This window comes from Lithobates pipiens, unplaced genomic scaffold (assembly GCF_037356315.1).
Source record: "Lithobates pipiens isolate NorthernLeopardFrog02 unplaced genomic scaffold, aLitPip1_a1.2 Scaffold_23, whole genome shotgun sequence".
Taxonomy (NCBI): Eukaryota; Metazoa; Chordata; class Amphibia; order Anura; family Ranidae; genus Lithobates; species Lithobates pipiens.
In genome coordinates, this window is record NW_027507785.1 from 127,961,751 (window position 1) to 127,987,613 (window position 25,863).

A 25,863-nucleotide genomic window follows, 5' to 3' on the forward strand; every position below is an offset into this window, starting at 1 on the left:
TATACTTCACTTATCCTCTCCAAGTTCACCGCCTGTTTTCTATCCCGGCATGCACAGCGCACGGGGCGCGCTCTCTCCTCACCTCTATGGTGTGCTGAATCCGGAAATCGGTTTACACCCCCCCCCCCATTGAAGGCGGAAGTTCCGACATCGTACTGGCGACCCTGAGAGGTAATCGGGCGGTGAGCGGCATTTAGGAAGAGAACTATTAGAAGGGGAAACGTATAGGGGCAGGTTGTGCCGATACAGGCTTGTAGGGGGTCATTCTATTGTCTTTGACTACATACAGCTCCATGATACTGATATAACCTCTGCTGGGCTCACCAGTACTGCTCAGTAGTATTGGCTGTAATGGCACACTAGGAAAGAGGAATACAAGGAAATCCACAGAAAGCAGGACGAACCATAACGCAATGTGTTCAGGTGATCGGCACACTTCTACCACAGTCCCAGGAAGAATTTCTAAGCTGAAAATGATGGTTTAAACCCAGATATCTTTTTTCACACCATTACGTTTCCTTTATGTTAGCTTAGCAAAACAATAAAGAGATTGGAGACAGGTTTCAGTGCAAAATAAGGTTAGCCGTACACAGTTAGATTTTCATTTGACCATTTGTAGAAAAATATGTCATCAGCTCATTTTTTTTTTCTTTCTGTGTATAGAATGAAAGGAAAGGCTCTGTGTTCATGTGTATAACAATAAAAAAGAACATAAGCACATATAACACTGCAATGTGAGTCAATTGTAAAATCAACATTTAGCAAGCTGGGAGTCCATAGGTGATAATAATCCCAACACCAGAAACGATTGCGCCTATAAAAACTTCTAGTTCTTCCACCACGAGTGATCAGTGGGAAGGTGGCAACTCCAAAGGTGTTTGACCCTTTTTGTAGGATGGTCAAAATGTGCATTTGGAATACCAAATTGATTCCACCGTCGGCACCACTCCACTGGCCCCTCTGGATGAAGCTAGGATATGAACAATGACTCCACAGGAGACATGGATGAAAGTCTCCTAGTGTAGTGATTTTTAATAAAAATTAAAAGCAGTAGTAGTACAAGTTGCACTCACATGTAGAAATGCCTGGCCTGGTACTAGGTATGGACAGCGTGTGCAGATATGGCTGATCTTACACCTTTGGTCAGGATACGGAGACCGGAAGTGACGCTCGCACCAGAGCGGTCGATTTGAACTGTTTTGCTGCTAATGCTGCCTATTTACCCCATTTGGTTTGTGAGTAATTTTAACCTTTTAATAAAGTAGTGATTTTTAAAAACATACTACGCTATGGTTGCTCTTATACTTATTCTCTGAGCTATATTGGAACATCTTGCTGGAGTATATTGTGATGGAGATCTGAGAGTGACCCCCTGAGGCCCCCCCCCCCCTTCCACCCCCTTTCCTGGGACTCCTGGTATATCCAAGAGGATGCTGCATATACGCTATATTCCATATAGCGGGAAGGTAATTACCCAGTGTGCACACTTATGCGTGGAATCACTTATGTGGAGGAAGAACCTCTGAGACATTTCCCAGCACGGAATCACTTTAGATGTTTATGTGACATCATCACGGGACTGTGTTCATGTCATTAACAGCTGGATATAGTCCAATTTTTTGCACTCGGCACTTTCTGTTTATGGAGATTTGTTCTATAGCTCGATTATTATGTTTTTTATTAATATTTTGTGTTACACTAAGCACTTTGCTTGCATTTTTTGCACTGTAGTTTTGCATTTTTTGCACTTTATTATTGTCACTAGTTTGCGCTTACATAGCCAGTAACTGTTTATATTTCAGTCACTTTGGTTTTGCTATGATGCACTCAGCACTTTCTGTCATAGAAGTCTGATTTATAGTTAGACTACTGTATGTGGTTTTGCACTTGGCACTATTTTTATATCATAGAGATATAAGTTGCACTTGGGATTGTGACAGTTATTATTGTGTACACACTGATACAGGCACTATTGATAGAAGAATTTCTACATTAGGATAAGAGTTCTCCCTTACTACTTTACCATACTAGTTTGAATATATACCATCTGACATATCTCCATCTGAATAATTAGCTTTATAACATTTTCGTGTAAGGTCCCATTTTTTTGGAAGCGCAGCACCACCATTTTTTCTTTTAGTCTATATACATGAGCCGGTGTCTCATGAAAGTGCTTGCGGCATCCACTAAATAAGAGCATTCCTCACAAATCCCATTTAAGCACAGGAGTCCATTGAATATTTACCTTTGGTGAGTTGCCACCTTCCCATTGAGCACTCGTGGTGGAAGAACAAAAGCAATCGTTTCTCATGTTGGCATTACTATCACCTATGGACTCTCAGCTTGCAAAATGTTGATTTTACAATTGACTCACATTGCAGTGTTTTATGCTTATGCATTTGTACTTGTGCTCTTCTTTTTTTTTTTTTGTTATGAACATAATGCCTTTCCTTTCATTCTATATAGACTTTCACTGGTGAACATTTCACCTTAAAGGGGCATCTTGGTTTATACTCACAAACCATAATTCTTTTGGCCTCTTTGAGTTAACTAATTTAATTTGAACCCCTTAAAATTTCATGCAGATCTGCTATTTGAATGGAATCCCAGATGTGTCAAAGCTGAACTAAAGTCTTGATACTTGCCCCTCCTTTAAATCGGAAGTGAAGTCTTCTATAAAATTTTTTTTTTTTTAGACATCCCCCCCCCCCCAGGTGGGTTATGCCATAATGTAATAGTATGCACAACATATTGGTACATTATGGCAGACTTATCTGTCATATGGTGTACTCCAGCGCTGCAGTGGGATCAATATGGCAGGCCCACCCTGCGCTTCCATCTTCACCCGTTTTTTGTTCCGTGCCTTCAGACATTTGATAGGCCAGGCTGCATACACGGCCCAGCGAACATGACAGCTGACAGGCAGAAGAATGCGTTTATGGTAGAAGAGACCAGTAGTGTCTCTTCTGTCATAAATACCATGCTTGTCAGCCATTTATTTACAACTCAACTTTACTTCCACTTTAACAGTCCAACCTCCTGTGCTGGCATTTTCCACCCGGCTTCTTGTAGGTGCCGGACTGCAGCCATCTTCATTAGCCATCACAGGAAGATATCACTTCTGTGTATGTGCAGGAGTTCAATCATCCTGGCACACAGACGCTGTGCCATAATGTAAACTGCGCTGCATTTGCGCATGTGTCTTGTGCAGTAAACAGCTTGCCTGCTCACAGTCTTTAAATCTGGGGCTTTATTTCCACTTTAACTGCTTCCTGTCTGTAGAACATCATATGATGTCCTGGACTTTGAGTGGTGATACTAAGATAATGCCTGCAGCCCCTTTTTTATTTATTTTTTTCCTGCCGGCAATGCTCTGTAATGTAAAAGCAATCCTAGCAGCTGATTAGCCACTGAATTGCTTTTACATGCAGTGGGAGGGGTCCACCCACCGACTTTCCAGGCTTTTCCATCCCAATGGGGAGCCTGGGACTGAAGCAGTCGGTTGTTATCATGGAGATGACCAAAAGTCAAATTCAGTTATAATTTTGTTCATTCAATAAACATTTTCCATTCTGCTCCCTCAAAAACCCTCCAGTACAGTAAAAAAACAAATCGAGCGAATAAACCAAAAACAAAAATTTGTGAATAAAATTCTAACTGGTGAATGGCCAGCTTTACCCTTCAAGTAGTGGTTAAATAGTAGATTTTTATAGACCCCTGGCGATCCTGCCTTGCTTTCCCACAGCTCTTGTGGGCTCTTCATTGGATGGATGATAGCAGCACAGCCATTGGCTCCTGCTGCTGTCAAATCAATGATGCAGCGCGCTGTGGCGCCGCAATGGCCGCCGACTGTATCACATGGGAACACGCTTGCAAGCTAACCCCCTTGGGAGAGTGCTTTCCAGAGGGGGTTAGCTCTTGCGAGGAGGTGCCGAGACAGCCGCCGTGGGACCCAGAAGATGAGGATCGGGGCCACTCTGTGCAAAACTAACTGCACAGTGGAGGTAAGTATATGTTTTGTTTTTTTATTAAACCTTTACCAACCCCTTAAAAGCACCTGTGCAAGATAAAGGAAAACCTGCAAACATGGCCTGTTGGGGGTACTTGAGGCTGGAAATTGAGAACCACTGCTTTAAATGTCAGTTATCATGGATGTTATGGGTAATGATCAGTCCACACAAGTAAGAATGGGATCCTAGAAAGCAGATTAAACACATCAGTGCCTTGTTTTCTCCAGTGCTTGCTAGCATATGGAAATAATCGTTATTATTCCTAAGGCACATTTGTAATATTCGTCTATATAAACACCTCTGTTACCTGAATAGTGATTTATGTTGATTATATTAGACCTAAAAGGGTGCAATGGAGGTACAGATGATTTTGTTTCAGAAGAGGGACAAGTGGTAGCCAGGCTTCCATTAGTTGACCACAACAAGTAATAACTTGTCACTGTGCTGTCACATTGGAATGTGTGATGCATTAATTTCTCTTCTGTATGAATGGCCTAGAGACAATTTTCAGCCCTGTTTGTATTGTAGTTACAAGTCTCAGCTTGACGTCACAGGCAAAGTCTGTCCCTGCTTGCTGGTATAGATAGTTCTGTTTTAGATATACATCCTCTGTCTGACATCCATGTCCTGTGCAGGGTGTTAGTAAAGTTTACCGTTGAACACACTTGGGAGACATATTCAGTGGGTGTAAATGACTTGTTCACACCTTCCATGTTTTAGTGCATGTATTGCAACACAAACAATGGATACGTCAGAGAAACACGTTATCCAATTAGGCCGTTCACATTTATATGTTGCAATACATTTTGAAAAATTAGGCATGTTTGCTTTTCTGTGCTTGATTAGCTGCTTCCACAGGAGCTAGAGAATGAATGAACTTAAACAAAATGTTTGTCACTTCTGTGTTCATCAGAGAGCAGATCGGGGATCACAAACGGACATCTATTAAGAATTTAAACATGAATTGGTCACAACATCTTGAGGAAATATCCCCCCCCCCCCCCCCCAAAAAAAAATACAATAAACCAAAGTAAAAAAAAAAACTTGCTCTAAAACGCATATGTTTTGCAAAGGCATAACAAAAGAGAATACATGTTACAAACTCCCAAATGTACTCTCTTGCTGGCCACACACAATCTTGCCACTTTTCAGGGCAAGGTAAAGAATGCAAGCTTTATATAACATAGGTTTGTGTGCTAATGAGGCAATTGAAAACACATGCACAGTCCATGAAACACAAAAATGCAAGTTCACCCAATGTAGAGACAGAACTTCAAAGTGGGTACACCTGTTAAGGATGTCCTTAAAATACTAACCCAAAAAGCACACTCTCTGCGCATGGGCAGAAAAAGTGCTGTTCACACATAGGGATGAGCTCAGGCGTGTTCGCATGCTCCACTTGCAGAGCCTGCCAGGAAGTCGGCGCTGCGCTAATCACAGGCAGTGAGACATTGCCCGATCTCTGCAGCCGTGCATCGGGGCAATGTCTCACTGCCCGTGATTAGCGCAGTGCTGCGCCGACTTCCTGGCAGGCTCTGCAAGTGGAGCGTACGAACATGCCTGAGCTCATCCTTATTCACACACACAAAAAAAAAAAAAAGCAAAGTCCCTAACCATGCCCAGACCAACCCAAATGCAGCTAGCACAAAATAAGCCACCCACTTGTCCAAAATTAAACACATCATCCAGCATGCTACAAAATTACAGATGGGACAAACACCCCCCGGTCTGGGGGGGGGGGGCAATTAGAGAGCCTAACAAGGGCAAAACTTATACAACAAATTAGAGGTCGACCAAAATATCGGCCGGCCGATATTTTCCGTTTTCTAATTAATCCGCATCGGCCGATTGTGTTGATAAAAAGTCCGATTATAACTACAGCGCGACTTGCAAATGACTTATGTAATAGAAGTCAATGCAAGTTGCCTGAGTCTTCATAGAAGCTACTTGTTTCCTCTCTGGGCAGTCTGCCAAGAAAAGAGTAAAGAGATACAATGTTTACACTTTATGAATGAATTCAACTCTGTGTGTAGAGTTCTCAGTTTAACCATTTAAAGACTAAATCTTTTCTGACACTTGTTGCTTACAAGTAAAAATCACTTGGAACCTCCAAAAATGTTATATATTTTTTTTAGCAGTGACCCTAGGGAATAAAATTGCGGTTGTTGCAGTATTTTATGTCACGCGGCATTTGCGCAGGGGTCTTTTAAAGAGGAAGTAAACCCTGATGGGTTTACTTCCTCTGAGTCCCTGCAAAGGTAAAGCATAATGGACTACTATGCATCGCACAGTAGTCCATTATGTGTCACTTACTTACCTGACACAGGAGCCAGTGAAGTCACCGCTGTCTCCTTGTGTACGGAGCCTCCATCTTCTTGGTGGGTCTCGCTGCTCCGGCGCCGCCATTCGACGGAGCCGCGATGACGTCACTCCCGCGCATGTGCATGGGAGCCGTCACTCGCGGCACATCGCCGTTAACAGCGGCGCGCTCAGTGCGCCAGCGCAACGCTGTCTACAGCGCAAGCGCCGTAGACAGCGGTGACTGTCTTTTGGCAAATATCTCCTAAACTGTGTAGGTTTAGGAGATATTTCTTGGACCTACAGGTAAGCCTTAATCTAGGTTTACCTGTAGGTCAAAGTGGTTTGTAAGGGTTTTCAACCACTTTAAACGCAATTTTTTTGGAAAAAAAGACACTAATGATTTAAAAAACTAAAAAACTAAAACCGTAACGTTAGCCTATTCTTTTTTTTTTTTCATCCAAAAGTTTTGATTAACTGTTTTTGTGTATTTAAAAAACAAAACAAAAAAGATATATTGATCTAAATTATACATACAAGTGAACTGTTTGGAGGTTTGTTTTGTTTAACCACTTAAGGACCGCCGCATGTAAATATACGTCGGCACAATGGCACGGACAGGCACAAGCACGTACCCGTACGTGCCTGCCTTCCAGCGGATGGGGGCCCGATTGGACCCCCTCCCGCTGGCTGCGGCAGTCCGTTTCGCTTCAGGAGCGATCCAGGATGAGGGGATGGCCGTTCCCTCTCGATCACTCCTCGCGAATGAGAGGCTTCCCCCTGCCTGTGTAGTGTAAACACAGGCAGGAAGAAGTGATGTCACTCTCCTCGAGGCGGTCTTTTTGACCGGACGGCGAGGAGAAAAGACCTCATAGTAAGTGCACCAACACTACACTAACATGTAGGTACACATAGGCACACTTTCACCCCCTGATCACCCCCCCCCCCCCAATCACGCCCCCCTCCCAGTCACAGTGTCACTGATTGCAGTGAGCATTTTACTGATCACTGCATTTAGTGTCAGTTGTGACTGTAAAAAGTGTCAGGGCAGTTAGTGTTAGGTCCAGGGTAGCCCCCTACCCCGTTAATAAAGGTTTAACCCCTTGATTGCCCCCCCGGGTAACCCTTTCACCCCCTTTCGCCAGTGCACTAAGCGATCATTTTTCTGATCGCTGCATTAGTGTCACTGGTGCCACTAGGTAGTTAGTTATTTTTTAGGTTCACCGCCAGGTTTTTATAGCGCTAGGTACCCCCATATACTACCTAATAAAGGTTTTAACCCCCTGATTGCCCCTAGAGTTAACCCTTTCACCAGCGATCACCGTATAAGTGTCACTGGTGACGTTGGCTAGCCAGTTATATAGGTTCCCCGTCAGGTTTTTATATAGCATCAGGGACCCCCATATACTACCTAATAAAGGTTTTAACCCCCTGATTACCCCTAGTTAACCCTTTCACCAGTGATCACCGTATAAGTGTTACGGGTGATGCTGGTTAGTTTGCTTTTTATAGCATCAGGGCACCCACCATTTATTACCCAATAAAGGTTTAACCCCCTGATCACCCGGCAGGTGATATCAATTAGGTTTTAGGGTCAGGGTCTGCATCGCCCCAGGCAGCGCTAGGTTAGTGCCAGTACCGCTAACACCCACGCGCAAAGCATAAACCTCCCGTAGTGGTATAGAATCTGAACAGATCAATATCTGATCTGATCAGATCTATACTAGCGTCCCCAGTTTAGGGTTCCAAAAAAGCGCATTGTTAGCGGGATCAGCCCAGATATTTGCTAGCACCTGCGTTTTGCCCCTCCGCCCAGCCCACCCAAGTGCAGTATCGATCGATCGATCACTGTCACTTACAAAACACTAAACACATAACTGCAGTGTTCGCAGAGTCAGGCCTGATCCCTGAGATCGCTAACAACAGTTTTTTTGGTAGCGTTTTATATTTAAATCCTGAAGGCGGTGCTTGGTTTTTGGGGTCCTGTACGCGGCTAGGCTCCTAAAAAGTCCCCCACATGTGGTATCCCCATACTCAGGAGAAGCGGCAGAATTTATTTTGGGGTATAATTTCACATATGCCCATAGCATGTGTGAGCAATATATCATTTAGTGACAACTTTATGCGAAAAAAAAAAAAGTTTGTAATATTCCCGCAACTTGTGGCAAAATATTAAATATTCCATGGACTCAACATGCCTCTCAGTAAATAGGAGGGTGTCTCCAAAATGGGGCCATTTGGTGGGTTTTGTGCTATTTTGGCATTTTATGGCCTTCGAAACTGTGATATGTAGTGAGGAGTGAAATCAAAAATTTGCACCCTTAGAAATTCTGAAGGCAGTGATTGGTTTGCGGTGTGCCGTACGCGGCTAGACTCCCAAAAAGTCCCACATGTGGTATCCTCGTACTCAGGAGAAGCAGCAGAATATATTTTGGGGTGCAATTCCACATATAACCATGGCATGTGTGAGCAGTATATCATTTAGTGACAACTTTTTGTAAGCTTTTTCTTTTTGTTTTGGTCATTATTCAATCACTTGGGACAAAAAAAAAATATTCAATGGGCTCAACATGCCCCTCAGCAATTTCCTTGGGGTGTCTACTTTCCAAAATAGGGTCATATGGGGGGGGGGGGGGGTTGTACTGCCCTGCCATTTTAGCACCTCAAGAAATGAGATAGGCAGTCATAAATTAAAAGCGGTGTAAATTCCAGAAAATGTACCCTAGTTTGTAGACGCTATAACTTTTGCGCAAACCAATAAATATACACTTATTGACATTTTTTTTTACTAAAGACATGTGGCTGAATAAATTTTGTTCTAAATGTATGACTAAAATTTAGTTTATTCGATTTTTCTTATAATAAAAAGTAGAAAATATATTTTTTTTTCAAAATTTTCAGTCTTTTTCCATTTATATCGTAAAAAATAAAAATCGCAGAAGCAATCAAATACCATCAAAAGAAAGCTCTATTTGTGGGAAGAAAAGGATGCAAATTTCGTTTGGGTACAACATTGCATGACCGCGCAATTACCAGTTAAAGCAGTGCAGTGCGAAATTGTAAAAAGACCTCTGGTCATTAGGCTAACAATTGGTCCGGGGCTTAAGTGGTTAATAAATGTTTAAATGTAAAATTTTCTGTATCACTTATTACTTTAAGGCTGCTTTCACACTGGAGCGGGCGGGAGTTGACAGTAAAACGCTGCTAGTTTTTATTTTTTGAAGGGGGAGGGGGGGGAAGGAAAAATAAATTAAAAATCGGTCTAACATATTGGCCCAAAAAAATTGGCATTATATATCGGCCATCAGCCGCCACGATTTCTAAATATCGGCATCTACCAGAGAAAAACCCCATATCGGTCGACCTCTACAACAAATACCATTGTAGTCTATGGCAGGGCTCGACAAAACCCGGTCGCCAGGTCGCATTGGCGACTAGAAATAGCGACCTCGCGCCTGGGGCAGCACAGCTGGGGGTATCCTGTGTCTGTGGACCCCCCCAGCGTGATCGCGTCGGGCCGTTCCGCCGGCGGCCGAAAATTTAGGCCGCGGCTTTGAGGCCTTCTGCGGTCCTATGATTCCTTATGGAATCTGGCGCCCTCTTGTGGTCGCCGTTGGTATGACAAACCAGCAATGTTAATGAAGATTCCTCTGCCTGTATTATATTACCTGCCTCTTCTTCCCTTTATTTAGAACCCCCTAAACATTATATATATTTTTTATTCTAACACCCTAGAGAATAAAATGGTGGTTGTTGCAATACTGTCTGTCACACCGTATTTGTGCAGCGGACTTACAAGCGCACTTTTGTTGGGAAAAATAATTTAGTTAATAAAAAAATAAGACAACAGTAAAGTTAGCCCAATTATTTTTTATATTGTGAAAGATAATGTTACGCCGAGTAAATTGATACCCAACATGTCACGCTTCAAAATTGCACCCGCTCATGGAATGGCGACAAACTTTTACCCTTTAAAATCTCCATAGGCGACGTTTAAAAAAATTCTACAGGTTGCACGTTTTGAGTTACAGAGGAGGTCTGGGGTAGAATTATTGCTCTCGCTCTACCGATCACGGCGCTACCTCCTATGTGTGGTTCGAACACCGATTTTTATATGCGGGCAGGACAGGGCGCGTTTAAAAATTATTATTTTTTCTGCTTTATTTTAACTTTTTTTTTTTTCCACTGTTCTTTTAAAAAAAATGTTGTGTCACTTTTATTCTTATTACAAGGAATGTAAAAATCCCTTGTAATAGAAAAAGCATGACAGGTCCTCTTAAATATGAGATCTGGGGTCAGAGAGACCTCGGATCTCATATTTACACTAAAATGCAATTGAAAAAAAATTGTCATTTGAAAAAAATAAAATGTCCCTCTAAGACCTATGGGCAATGACTTGGAGACGGGGGGGGGGGGGGGCGGCGACGGCGCTGCTATCTTCCCCTCACTCGTCTCCATGTCAGGCCAGGGACAGGTCCGGATCGTCGTCACGGACCTGGCTCCTAACTTTTTAAGCTGGCTCCTAGATTCCAAGCAAATTTGTCAACCCCTGGTCTATGGAAACTGACTTGTTAATTTTGCTAGGTCACACTTCGCTGGCTTCTAGTTATTGGCCTTAAAATGGATATGGGGGCCCAGGGCCTATACTAAGGACTTATATCAATGTCATCAGTTTGGACAACCCCAAAAACTAAATGAGAAGTGCCCTTTTAAAAATGCAAAATTGTTGAAAATCTAGTAAATTGGGGGGACTTACTCTGCCTGCATAGTGGTGCATCTGTAGCATGTATCCAAAATGCTGCTTCAAAGATGTATGGGATTTTAACACCAAAACAAAAATAGTCTGTCGCCCCCCCATACATAAAAGGTCATTTGGGTCTGTTAAGACTTAAAATGATAACCCCCCCCAGGTGAAAAATCCCACCCCAAACAAAAAAATATTGTGCCCCTCCCAAACACTAATAAGCCCCTAGCCTAACTTGCAGCACGCTAGCCCATGGAAATCCAAGGGGGGAGAGAAGAGCATTGTAGAATGGAGTGTGGAGTTCCCCTTTTAAAAGCAACAGTTAGCCCAAAGAAATCATATGCATTAGAAGGAGGAGACGAGAGCATTGGAGAATGGAGTGTGGAGTTCCCATTTAAAAGCAAAAGCTAGCCTAAAGAAATCGCATGCATTAAAGGGGGAAGGTTAAATTCCCTTTTAGGAGGAGCTAGAGGAGTGAGAGCCTTTTTACATAATTTTAACAAGGTGCGTGTCACATGTTGGCAACTTAACATAACATGACCTGTGTGCAAATCTCCTTAAAATCAATACATAAAGGTGAACCAGCGTAAAAAATGTGTCAAGTTTAGAGCTGTGCCCGTTCAGCCCACACAATTGCATTTATGTTGCTTTGACATTTTACTAAGATTTTGGCCACGCAGTGAAGAAACGCATTTGCATGAGCGCAAGAGCCGCTTGAGCATGCGTAGTGCTTACATTGATCTTACGCAGTTCTAAACATACTTGCATCCTCACATCACCCCATAATATTGGCACCTCCATCTAGCGAATTGATGATGCCGTGCGCCATGTCCATAGTGGCACACAGATTGCATTCTCCCATGCGCCGAGATGGCTATAGTAAATGGGGGATTTGCGCTCTGTTCCCGGCACACCGCTTCCTAAATATGAAAATGTGCATTGAACCTCTACTGATGGCGCACGGCTTTTGAAAATCGGCCCCATAGTGTGTTTTTTATTTTTTGCAAATGAGTCTGCTAAGCATTGAAGTCTCAATCAGTGGGCTGTGTGTGCCCTGCCAGGCTCCTCCTGACTCTTCCTCCAGCTCCTTGTCCATACCGAGCCTATGGTCTTATTACCTGCCATTATTTTCCTGAGAGTCGGTGAACTAAAAACAAGTATGCAGGCTACAAATGTAGAAATGGCTAGGTGAGTAAGTCACTAGATTAGTGACATCACCGAAAGGGTACACATAATAGTAAATGTAACGCTACAAAAAAACTGCCAGAGACGGCAGACATGCATCAGGAGATGATCAGAGATTGCATACATGCTACAGAAGATGTTGGAGACTGAAGATATGCTTCAGGAGACTGTCATAGGCTACATATACATCAATGAAATGGCTAGAGATCACTGCTGATACAGCCCCTCTACAAATCAATACTTCCACATTTGTATTCCCAACAGTCCCCTTAGAAATGTCTTGTGCCATTACCGGTGTTTCTAAGCAGGATACCTTGAAAAAGATCAGAGAAAAACAATATACAAAGAGAAATGAATAGACAGAAGGGAATACGTGAAATAGTGTGAAAGAAATAAACCCAACTATTTAACTACTAGCGGTCTAGTAGGGAATTTTTCAAAACTGGAACAGACATAATCTGAAGCAGCTCTGCATGGAAACCAATCAGCTTCTGCATTAGCTTGTTCAGTTGAGCTTTGAAAATGAAAGATTGGTTGCCATGTACAGTTGCTTCAGATTCTGCTCCAGTTTTGATACATTTCTCCCCACTGTTCTTTCACTGACTTGAGTAAACACCAAAATCCCCAAAGTATGTGCAGTAAGTGTCAAAGGACCCCAGGTTGGTCACTAGAGCACTAGATAGTGAAGCCAGGCTCAGGGTGACAGTTCCATAGTCTGAACCTTTGAAAAACAAGTAATAGAAACTGCCTTGTTTTTATATTTGATTAGTATGCTGAGTCAACTTTTGCTTTAGTTTTAATTCACTATTGACATTTCCTGTTAATTAATGAGTTATCTTGTATGTGTTTTTTTTATTATTTATATCAGGAAATGGGTCCACATAGACCAACAGGTTACAAACTTTCCACATAGCTTACAGATAGCGAAGCAGTACATGAAATACAACATCAATACCCTGCTAGCATTATCGCCAAGAAAAATAAACAGCAGTATGTGGAGTTGGGAATTCATATCATCTTGTGGTCTCACTTCCCAGTTTATTTTTAACTAACTAGGTATCTATATTGATACCACGTCCAGTGTATGGGGGGGGGGGGGGGGAGGTGAAGCAATGGAAGAGGAAGAACAGAGGGGCAAAGAGAAGAAAGGGGGGTATATCAAGTATGAGGGATAAAGGGGGAGGGAGTGAGGGGAAAAAAAAGAGGGGGGGTTGAAGGGGGAGCAAGGTGTGTTACCCAATCATGGAGTGCGCAGATGACCAATCAGAATTACATATGCGGCGCCTATCTCCATGGCCCCCAGGCTCAACATATCCTGGACACTGCATGCGGTATCACCCGTCTGTGTCCGACCGTCTCAGGGCCTGGCCCTCAGCCGAGTATAGCAACACAGTCCAGCCCTGCCAGATTTTAATGAAGGTCTCCTCTCTATTTTGCGCTGTGAAGATGAGATCCTCCATTTTCCTGATGTCCTCCACTTTACTAAGCCAGAGGTCAATGGTCAGCGGGAGGGACGATTTCCAATGGTGTGGTATGCAGGCCTTAGCTGCATCAAGTAGATGGCGGATCACTGATTTCTGGTATTTCCTGTCAGGTACATCGGAGGCATGCAAGAGAAAGAAAGCTGGGTCATCTGTGAGGGGCTGGGCCGTGAATTGTTAAATTGTCTCATGCACCACTTTCCAAAAGTGTGTACGTTTCGGGCATGACCAAAAGATATGTAGCATGGTCCCTTTGTCTGCGAGGCATCGCCAACACAGGTCTGATGTATTCGGGTAGAGCTGGTGGAGTAGCGAAGGGGTCCTATACCAACGTGAGAGAATTTTGTAGTTTGTTTCTTGGATCTTGGCACAGATCAAAGTTTTGTGGGTAAAATCGGAGTATACGCTGTATCTTGGTGTTGTTGAATTGGCAAACTAACTCTTTTTCCCAGTTAAGTAGTCCCGGGGGAATAAAGTCTGCTGAGGGAGCATTTAGAAGATATTATAGGTCAGTGAAAGTGTGTGTGAAAGGACACCCGCGTCAGTGCAGAGCACCTCCATGGCAGTAAGCGTCTGAGCGTCTTCCTTGGGGGGTGGGATCGTAGAGAGGAAATGTGTGAGTTGAAGCATCCTCAGGAAGTCTAGACGGAACGGGCCCGCAGGATCTAGAAAATGCGCCATAGTTTTCCAGTGCCCCCCCTGAACTAAAGTGGGAGGCTTGATGTAGTCCTGCCTCCCCCAGGTTCCGAAGACTCCCATCATAAAGACCTGGAGTAAATAACTGGTTGCCTATGATGGGGTAAAGGGGCGAGTTCGGGGTGGAGAGGGGCGTTTGCGAAACTATCCGAGCGCAGACCTTCGCCGAGTTACCAATCAGTGGGTGACGTTTTATCGCAGCTGGCAAAGCCGAGTAGCACCATGGCACCCTCCGGAGCGGAAACATACTTTGGGACTGTTCCAGCTGGGCCCACAGCTTTGGTGCCTCCATCAGGGTACAATCGATGAGTCTCCCCAGATGAACAGCCTGATAGTAGGCTTGAATATTCAGTAGGGCTAAGCTGCCATGCGATTTGGGGAGCACCAAAAGTTTGTTGGCGAGTCTAGGTCTTTTTTCCGCCCATACGAATTCTGTGAATGCGGATCATACCCTATTAAAGAAGGCGGAAGGTATATGTATAGGTGGGGCCTGCATCAGGTAGAGGATTTTCGGGAGGACAGACATCTTTAAGATGTTACAACGTCCCATCCAGGAGTGCATGCCCGATTGCCATTGGGACAGAAGTGTTTTTATTTCCAACAGTAGTGGAGGGAAGTTAAACTCGTACAGTTTCGAGAGTGTATGTGGGTTGTACGTACCGAGGTACTTCAGAGCCCTGTTCGTCCACTTCAGGGCGAAGCTGGCTTGACGGTGGTTAAGCTGCGCCGCCGGTATCCCCACGCCCATTGCCTCAGACTTGGCGAAGTTCATCTTTAACCACTTGCCGACCGCCGCACGACGATGTACGTCCTATTTTTGAAGAGGGATATCTCGGTAACGGCAGCAGCTGCTGCCACAACCGAGATATCCATCTCTTCAGGCGGCGGTCGGCTGTACGATAACGGTGGTCTCCGCGGCGTATTTGCTGCGAGATCACCGCTATCGGCGGCGGGAGAGGTGCCACCCCCCCCTCCCGCCACCCTCCCGCACCTTCCGCCGCTTACCGGAGCCGTCGGTAGCGGTGGAGGCGATCGGGTCCTCTTCCTAGCTGGGCATAGAGACAAGTGAGGCTAAGATGGCCCCAATCGTCTCTATACCATAGGAGGGCGGAAGCAACGTCAAAACGTCACTTCCGCCCATACCTCTTAAAGGTATATTTTTTTTAAATGTCATTTTTTTTTTTTCTTTTTTTGTTGCATTTTAGCCCAAATATGAGATCTGAGGACTTTTTGACCCCAAATCTCAAATTTAAGAGGACCTGTCATGCTTTTTTTCTATTACAAGGGATGTTTACATTCCTTGTAATAGGAATAAAAGTGATCCATTTTTTTTTTTTTTAAATCAATTAAAATAAATAAGAAAAAAAAAAGTTTTTTAAAAGCGCCCCGTCACGACGAGCTTGCGCACAGAAACGAGCGCATACGTGAGTAGCGCCCGCATATGAAAACGGTGGTCAAACCACACATGTGAGGTATCGCCGCAATCGGTAGAGCGAGAGCAATAATTCTAGCCCTAGACCTCCTCTGTAACGCAAAAAATGCAACCTGTAGAATTTTTTTAAATGTCGCTTATGGAGATTTTTGAGGCTAAAAGTTTGACGCCATTCCACGAGCGGGCGCAATTTTGAAGCGTGACATGTTGGGTATCAATTTACTCGGCGTACCATTATCTTTCACAATATAAAAAAAATTGGGCTAATTTTACTGTTGACTTATTTTTTTTATTAAAAAAAGTGAATTTTTTCCAAAAAAAGTGTGCTTGTAAGACCGCTGCGCAGATACGTTGTGAAAAAAAGTATTTCAATGACCGCCATTTTATTCTCTAGGGTGTTAGAAAAAAAACAATATAAAATGTTTGGGGGTTCTAAGTAATTTTCTAGCAAAAAAAAAACTGTTTTAAACATGTAAACACCAAGTCTGAAAAAGAGGCCTGGTCCTTAAGTGGTTAAATTTGAGAGCGTCCCGTACGTTCAAATTCCCGCATCAAATTTGGGAGGGATACCACCGGGTTGGAGAGTGAGAACAGCAAGTCGTCCGCATAGGCTGACACTTTGTGTTGGGTGTGTTTAACCGAAATGCCCGTTATGTTCGGATTTAATCTAATGTGGCATAGGAACGGTTCGAGGGACAGTGCGAATAGGAGGGGTGAAAGCGGGCAGCCCTGTCGCGTCCCGTTTGTAATCCGGAAAGGTTCGGACAGTACCCCATTGGCCCTAACCCTGGCCGACGGTGTTGTATATATGGCCTGGATCCATCCTAACATGGTGTTGCCCAGTCCTGTGTGGCAGACATGAAATCCCAGCTCACCCTGTCAAGCTTTCTCAGCGTCCGTTCTGAGAAAGACACTTGGCCTGTTCTCCATGTTAGCAGGATATAGCAGGTTCAGGACTTTGGTGTTGTCCCTAGCCTCTCTGGTGGGGACGAAGCCCACCTGGTCAAGGTGTATCAGATCGGGGATGTATGACTGTAGCCTCGTAGCTATGATCTTAGTAAATAGTTTAAGATCTGTGTTCAAAAGAGAAATTGGGTGATAGCTCCCGCACTGAGACGGGTCCTTGCCTTCTTTAGGGATCACTGCTATATGAGCCTGTAATATGGCCTCATGGAGCTTGCTCCCCTTAGTAAGATCATTGAAAAGGTGTAGAAGATGATGTCCAAGGGATGGGAGTAGGGTCTTATAATATTGTAGTGTTAGGCCGTCCGGACCCGGGGCCTTCTCTCTCTTGGTGTTACTAATTGCCTGTTGGATTTTGGACAGTGTTATAGGCTCCTCCAAGACGTCCCGTATTTCCGTTGGTAGGGGGGGGCATATTGGAAGAGGCTATGTAGTCGGCTATTTGTACTGGGTAGGGTCGGGTAGTGTCCAGGTTGTAGAGAGACTCGTAAAAGGGCTTGAATGTATTGGTAATTTGTTGGGGTAGCGTATCTCGCGTCCCCTGGGAGGATAGAACAATAAGGTATATAAGATGCTGCCCGTTGGGTTTTCAAAGATTGCGCGAGTAATCTACCACATTTATTGCCCGATTCGTAGATTTTTTTACGGGAAATCTGGAGCGCTGCCTTAGCTTTAAAAAGGAGGAGGTTGTTTATCTGGGAACGTATCGTATCAAGCTCACTACCCAAGGGAGTACTCGGTGTCTGTTTATGTTTAGCTTCTAAAATTTGAAGTTTACTGAATAACTCAGACAGTTGGGCAGTTCGCTGTCTTTTAAGTCGTGCGCCGTGTTTTATCAGTACTCCACAAATCACCGCCTTGTGTGCCTCCCAAACTAGGCCCGCATCGCATTCCCCCGTACCGTTAGTGTGTAAGTAATGAGATATTTCTGTTGTCACGTCTGACAGTACCCCGGCGTCCTGGAGGAGGCTCTAATTGGCTTTTTCTGTCCCTTGTAAAAGTCTGTCAAAGCATAATGTAATGTAACTGGGGCATGGTCAGACCACGTGATAGACCCTATGGTGGATCCTTTGACTGCCTGTAGCTGATTATGTGACATCAAGAAATAGTCGATACGTGAGTACCCGTGGTGCCGTCTAGAAAAAAAGGTGTAATCCCGTTCCCCGGGGTGGAAGAGGCGCCATACATCCACCAATTGTGCGGCATGTAAATCTGCGTGGGTAGCTCTCCTCATGCCTCGGGGGAAGGAGGACTGCCCTGTGGAGGTGTCCTCTGCGGGTATTAGGGGGATGTTTAGGTCACCGCCTATGATCAGTTGGCCTTCCGTAAAGTTTTGAAGTAGGTTTAAGTGTCTCTTCACAAACAGGTCTTGCCTGCTGTTAGGTGCGTATAAGTTAGCAATGGTAACCTTCACACCGCCAACCAGGCCTTTAAGGAATAAAAACCTTCCCTCCGGGTCTGATTTTAGGTTCAACAGAGTCCACGGCACTCTGGCCGCTATTTGAATGGAGACCCCTCTAGATTTGGGCTCCGTGTATGTAGAGTGGTAGACTGTCGGGTAGTATCTGTTTTTCAAGATAGGGAACTTGTTTTCCCTAAAGTGAGTCTCTTGTAATAAGACAATGTCAGCGTTCTGTCGTTTCATGACGTTCAGCAGCATGAGTCCCTTCGCATTAAGGGTAACAATATTAAGTACATCCATGATCAGGTCGAGGTAGGAGTGGGAAGGGGGAGGAAAGAGGATAAAGGACGTGTGGGTGGAAGATTGAGGTGGTAGAGAGCAGTAGTGATAGGGTAAAGGGGTCAGGAATTTATAGGGGCGTGGCCGAGAGGGTGAGGACTCTGTCAGCACTGTCCAGCGGAGCTGGAAAACTTGAATGCCGCAATTGGCTGCTTCAACGCCCACCGGGTAAACCCGGATGGAAGGCGTCAATCTATTTGGGGGAGTGCTCAGAGCGGGCCAACGGGGAGTCCCCCCGGAGCCCCAGGCCATAGGTGTATGTGTAGATGTGTATATTTAAATAATGCCCATATGGGCACGGCTGTTTTAGGCATAAGGATAGAAACCTCCCATGATTCGTGAAGGCTAAACAAACCACAGAACTAGGCAAGAAATAACGTTGCATAAGATATCTACTAAGTAGCTACACTGGCTGTAAACATGGCATACAAGTGAATGCAAAACATAGAAACCCATAAAGCATCCCTAAACCAGCATTCCACCTTGCCCGTCAATGTGACACAACTTCCCCCGCCCCCTCCTGTAGACAACAACAGATCCCAAAAGGAGTAAGACATGGGGGGGAGGGGTAAGGATGTGGGGGAGCGGAGGAGGGAAGGAAACAGAGGGGCCCCCCCCACCCAACAGTCCAAAGACAGATATCACCCCCCCCTCCCCACCCGGCTGCTGCATGATGTCCGCCACAGCGACCCACCCGACCCCCACACATGTTCCGGGAGTCTTCAGAGGGATACCAGTCGAGAGGGCCAGGCATATGGGCCATGAGGGGCCCTGAGGTCGAGAGCTGTGCCATACGACCAAGGGGCCAACAGTGTCTCTCCAAAGTGTTGCATGGGTGGCCTCTCTACTCCTACGGGAGTGAGCAAACTTGTATGAATGTCCGGGGCCGCCAGGGCATGGCATCTCTCCACGCCTCCCAGGCATGGCTCCAGCAGGTGTGACGGCCTTGTGGCGGGGGCAAAGTCCAGAAAAGGGGGATGCCAAACAAGGGAGAGTAATACTGATGTTGAGTGTGAAGGTCAACCAGTGCAGAACAACATAAAAAGTGCCAGAGGGTGCAGTCACGTCTCGCGTGTTCCATTAGCAGATGTGGAGATGGTGCGGGACCGACCTCGGGACCTCCGGGAGCGAGCTGGTGGGGCAGGCCTGCCCGACGGGGGGCTAAGCGGCCCGCTGGGCGTTGGATCCTTGCTAGCCAGTTCGGGACCGGTTCTTCCCCCAGGAAAGCAAAGAGGACGGGGAGATCTGCTGGTGTGCGTAGTGTGAAGGAGCCGCTATCCCTGCGAAAGATGACTGTTAGGGGGTAGCCCCACCAGTATGTGCAGCCGTGGCATCTCGCAACTTCAAGTGCCGGTATCAGCATGGCACGGCGCTGTAGTGTGGCCCTGGATAGGTCTGGGAGTATCTGGATCTGCGCACCATCAAAGTCGATGACCCCATGTTCCCAGGCCTTCTTCAGGAGTATTTCCTTTTGTGCAGATCGATGGAGGCGGCACAGAACATCACGGGGTCTTGCCGAGTCGGTAGATCTGGGACCCAGCACCCGGTGAACTCGGTCGATTTCCAGAGAGGGAGATGGGTCCCCCAGGAGCCTGTGAAAAATAGCGGTAACAGTGTCTGTCAAATCCTCTGGTCCTGTAGCCTCCGGGAGACCATTTCCTCTAAATGGAGCTGCATCTCCTGCGTTCCTGCTGCATGGGAATCCTGCGCGTGTTCCAGGGCTTGCACCTTAGTTTCCAGCAAGGTGATCTGGGTTTCCCCAGAGGTGACCCAGTCTTCTATTGCGTGCAGCTCCGTTCTCACCTCTTGTATGTCCCTGTTATGTGCTTCTTCTATCTGCAGGATTAAGGTTTCAATGTCCGCTCTCGTGGGGAGTGCCTCAATGTCCGCCCCTTGTAGGCAGGGCCTGCAGCATTCTGCGAAGGTCATCGTTAAGGTTTCCCTGGTCTGTGGTAGAGCCAGCTATCTCAGATTGTAATGCGGTTGGAGCCCCTAAGAAGGGGTCCGAGGTGGGTGCTTTGAGGAAACTCTGTGTCTCAGTCCCAGGGGGGACTGGTTCCGTGTGGGGTCTCCGAGGAGTGGTGGCGATGGCACCTGGGGAAGTGCACGGGCTCCCTCTGAAGAAACATTGGCTATCGGGCTGATCATGTCCCGTATCGTTTGGGAGTGTGCATGCCGAGGTCACATCTGATAAAGTTGTGTTGTGGCTAGGGATGCACCGAATGGGTTTTTTGGTGCCGAAACCGATACCGAAAATGAAAAATACACTAGGCCGAAAACCGAAACCGATACCGAAACAGCACCGAAACCGAAAATGACTGTTTGTTTTTAAAAAATATTTTTATACAGGAGGTGGTCAGAGACTGGTGACATGGTACAGGAGGTGGTCAGAGACTGGTGACATGGTACAGGAGGTGGTCAGAGACTGGGGACATGGTACAGGAGATGGTCAGAGACTGGGGACATGGTACAGGAGATGGTCAGAGACTGGGGACATGGTACAGGAGATGGTCAGAGACTGGGGACATGGTACAGGAGGTGGTCAGAGACTGGGGACATGGTACAGGAGGTGGTCAGAGACTGGGGACATGGTACAGGAGGTGGTCAGAGACTGGGGACATGGTACAGGAGGTGGTCAGAGACTGGGGACGTGGTACAGGAGGTGGTCAGAGACTGGGGACATGGTACAGGAGGTGGTCAGAGACTGGGGACATGGTACAGGAGGTGGTCAGAGACTGGGGACGTGGTACAGGAGGTGGTCAGAGACTGGGGACGTGGTACAGGAGGTGGTCAGAGACTGGGGACGTGGTACAGGAGGTGGTCAGAGACTGGGGACGTGGTACAGGAGGTGGTCAGAGACTGGGGACGTGGTACAGGAGGTGGTCAGAGACTGGGGACGTGGTACAGGAGGTGGTCAGAGACTGGGGACGTGGTACAGGAGGTGGTCAGAGACTGGGGACGTGGTACAGGAGGTGGTCAGAGACTGGGGACGTGGTACAGGAGGTGGTCAGAGACTGGGGACGTGGTACAGGAGGTGGTCAGAGACTGGGGACGTGGTACAGGAGGTGGTCAGAGACTGGGGACGTGGTACAGGAGGCGTCCACCATTGCAGGCCAGTGTCCCCCATTGCAGGCCAGTGTCCCCCATTGCGTCCCCTTTTGCGTCCAGTGTGTCCCCCATTGCGTCCCCTTTTGCGTCCAGTGTGTCCCCCATTGCGTCCCCTTTTGCGTCCAGTGTGTCCCCCATTGCGTCCCCTTTTGCGTCCAGTGTGTCCCCCATTGCGTCCCCTTTTGCGTCCAGTGTGTCCCCCATTGCGCCCCCTTTTGCGTCCAGTGTGTCCCCCATTGCGCCCCCTTTTGCGTCCAGTGTGTCCCCCATTGCGCCCCCTTTTGCGTCCAGTGTGTCCCCCATTGCGCCCCCTTTTGCGTCCAGTGTGTCCCCCCTTTTGCGTCCAGTGTGTCCCCCCCCCCTTTGTTGCAGCCTGTGTAGGGAAGAGAGCCGTCTCCGCCGCCTGTTTGATCACAGCGCCGGGAACATCACAGCTTTCATTTCAATAGCTGTGTGTTCCCGGCCGCGCGCCGTCACACACAGCCCCTCCCCATTGTCCGGGCACTTTTATAGACAGATCATCCGTCCAATCCTGCGGATGATCTGTCTATCTAAGTGCCCGGACAAGGGGGAGGGGCTGCGTGTGAACCCTCCAGGGTTCAACTTTACCCAGCCATCATCAAGTCGTTACCACCGGAGCAGGGTGTAGGCATGTTAAGGGTAGCAGGTACCTCTCTGTGAGCGCTCTTCCCTTCGGACCCCTGGTCTAGAGACGTCACTGAGGGGAAATCTGGCACATCCCTGAAGTACCCCGAGCCAGCCCTCTCCAAAGATAAAGCCCACCCGCAGTCTCTCACACTGGAATAGCGGGCAATTGAAGGGGGGCTCGGCTGTGTGTGTGGGGGCCCAGAGATACCCCAGAGTGCAATGTCACAGGCCTCAGCTCACACAACCCCTTAGTCACGGGCTGTGGTGGCCAATCAGACAGGAGCCAGGGCCCAGGGGACTGAGTGGGCAGGAGTGGGGAAGTGTTCTGTGTCCCCCGTGAAGGCCGGAACGGCCGCGGTGTCTGCCGGAGGGGCCGCCGCCTCAGAAAACAACGGGGATGTGTAGGCCGCGCTAGGCCCGAATGGACCGCCGCGTCACCGGGCCCCAGCGAGGCCTCCAGGGCGTGCTCCGCCTCTCTCCGCTCACGCACGGGGGGTTAGTAAAGAGTCCCCTACCTCCGTCTCCTCGCTATTGGCTCTGGCAGGCTTCTGGGTCGCAAGATGGCGGCGGCCCGGGTGTAGCAAGATGGCGGCGGCCGCGGAGGGCTGGAAGATCAATCTGACCGCGCACCGCCTGCAATCCTCAATAATATATAATAATATCCTGTGCGTCTCCGGGGGTCTCAGGGGACTGGGCAGGCTGGTTTTGGGAATCGCTCAGCTGGTTTATCGCTCCGATGGCGATGGATTGGCGGCGATGGTCCAGAGCTCCCTGAGGAAACGTCCGCCGTCGCCCACTTCCGGACACGCCCCCATCTTGTATGTGTTTTAACCCAATAGTAGAACCATTTTACCATCAGCCATTTTTTCAATTCCAGCTAAAATATTTAATCCAACATCCTGCTATTATTTAAAACATGCTATTATTTTTTTAACCCCTTCCCGCCGAGCGTACGCAGATGTGCGTACTCGGCTTCCGGGGGTTATACCGGTATGATGCCCCCACCTGCAGGCATCATCCCGGTACCATTTTTTCAGCGGGCGATTGGCTATCCAGCCATAACAACCGATGCGGCTTTTAGCCGCTCGGCTGTTATGCCGGAGGAGCCGCCTCCCGCCGCTGTTACCGGTGCTCCCGCTCGATCGGGAGCACCGATCGCACATCCGCTACCTCCGGCTGCTGGGGAGGAACTGGAACTAAGCCGTAATCGTTCCAGTATCCTAATGGTAGACACGGAAGCGATGTCATGACGTCACTTCCCGTTTACTCGGCTGCCAATGGCGCCGGTTTTTAAAAAATATACGGTATTCAGAATCGCCGTTTTTGGCGATCTGAATACATTGAAGTGTAAAGGAGGGATGGGGGGTCTTTTAGACCCCCCCCATCCCTCCATAAAGAGTACCTGTCACCACCTATTACTGTCACAAGGGATGTTTACATTCCTTGTGACAGCAATAAAAGTGATCAATTTATTTTTTATTTTTTTAAACAATTTAGTCATTTTAAAATAAATAAAAAAATATATATATATTTTTTAAAGCGCCCGCCGTCCCCGCAAGCTCGCGAAGCAAAGAAAACGCATACGGAAGTCGTGCCCGCATAAGTAAACGGTGTTCAGATCACACATGTGAGGTATCGCCGTGATCGTCAGAGCGAGAGCAATAATTCTAGCACTAGATCTCCTCTGGAATGCTAACCTGGTAACTGTAAAAAAAAATTTAAAGCGTCGCCTTTTGAGATTTTTAGGTACCGTATTTTGTCGTCAATCCACGAGTGCGTGCAATTATAAAGTGTGACATGTTTGGTATCTATTTACTCGGCGTAACATTATCTTTCACATTATGCAAAAAATTGGGCTAGTTTTACTGTTTTGTTTTTTTTTAATTCATGAAAGTGTCCCTTTTCCCAAAAAGTTGCGTTTAAAACACTGCTGCGCAAATACCGTGTGACATAAAATATTGCAACAATCGCCGTTTTATTCTCTAGAGTCTCTGCTAAAAAAATATATATAATGTTTCGGGGTTCCAAGTAATTTTCTAGCAAAAAATATGGATTTTAACTTGTAAACACCAAATTCCAAAAATAGGCTTAGTCATGAAAGGATTATACCTGCCTATACATCTGAGCGGAGCGTATTCTTGGTGGTTCTTGAAGTGTGTTTTTGTTTTGTTTTTTTCCAAGTGCATAATATTCTCAAAAAAAAGCTTGTGTGCTTGTGTGTAGGCTGACTGAACATACAACTGTAATCGGGGGCAATTAGAATGGGATTCTGCACGCTGAATGTAGGGAAACAATCTGAAAAACATTTATGTGACGGGGGCTTAAGTTCTTGTTCATGTTGTTAGTTACGATTAAGGAAACCTTTGGGAAACATGGTGGATATTTCTGCTTGAGTTAAAGGACAAATGATATGGGATTAATACATAGGCTGACATTTTTCTAGCATTTGCAGGAGATCAACATGATACTTTCCAATATGTCATTCATGAAACACTTCTAACACTTCTGTCTTTGTCTGCAGACTGGCAGGACCAGCTCTTTTCTCTTCACACCTGCCATGGCAGGCTGGTCCCGGGAAGCAGTCCTAAAGCTGTACCGTGCACTTCTGCGAGAGGGACGAAAACTCCAGCTTACTGACCGTGACTACTACTCATTTTACATACGTCAAGAGTTTAGGAAGAATCAGATTCTCTCAAATCTGGAGGACAGAGAGAAGCAGTTGGCAAAAGGACAGTTTTTCCTCCAGACCAAGCTAGGGGGACTAGTGTGAAGGGTGCTCTTCATCCATTATCAGCTGTTTTTTTGTTTTGTTTTTTAACAAAAGGTAAAACACCTGAAATATGATAACGTAGTGATCACTGCCACTGTGTTTATATTTGGTGATACATTCTTGATACTGTGACCAAATGATTATGCTTGAAGCAAGCTAAAGTGTATCTATAGCATCATTTTTTTTCTTCTAGTTTTGAATAGTGTGGGTAAAGATTAGAACCCCTGTCATATTTTACTGCTGAAGAAACAGAAAAGGTGCCACCAGATTAGAGCCAGTTGCATTTAATAAATGTACAAGTGCATGCATCCACTAATATGTAATGAAGAAGATTTCCAGCACAAAGTCCTCTGTGTTGCGTCAGACCAGCGTTTTCTTAGCCTGTAGATGTGTCCTCCATGGGAGTAAGTAGTCTTGTCCAGCAGGATTTCCTTATCTGACTATGGGGGCTGAAACCGAGGTTTGGCTCTGGTCTGCAGTAAAACGCAGGCATCGAGCGCGTTGATGTCGCTAGCAGTAGTAGCGATGACATTTCGGAGCTTGCGCTCTGTGTACATGAAAAACAGGCACGCTCCTTCCTCAAGCTTGAGCAAGGAGCGTGCCTGTTTTTCATCTACACAGTGCAAGCTCGGCTCCATTTGCGCAGCCGAGCAATGTTATAATTGAGAATGCTGGAACATATGTCAGTTTTTAAGTATTGTCTGCTTCCCTGTTTCAGATTCATCCACACTTCCTGTCACCAAAACAGCAAGTGAGCAGAAATCCCTGTAACAAAGCCCCGGGTAGC

The 25,863-nt window shown here is 46.4% G+C and overlaps 1 protein-coding gene across 1 annotated transcript; it reads left to right on the forward strand.

Moving 5' to 3' along the window:
• The first annotated feature begins 70 nt into the window (after positions 1–70).
• On the forward strand, positions 71–25,076 carry MIURF (mitochondrial elongation factor 1 upstream open reading frame). Its single transcript, XM_077452329.1, has 2 exons — positions 71–171; positions 24,828–25,076. Exon 2 carries the CDS (start codon positions 24,864–24,866, stop codon positions 25,074–25,076), a length of 213 nt encoding a protein of 70 aa, XP_077308455.1. The 5' UTR covers positions 71–171; positions 24,828–24,863.
• Positions 25,077–25,863: the final 787 nt, after the last annotated feature.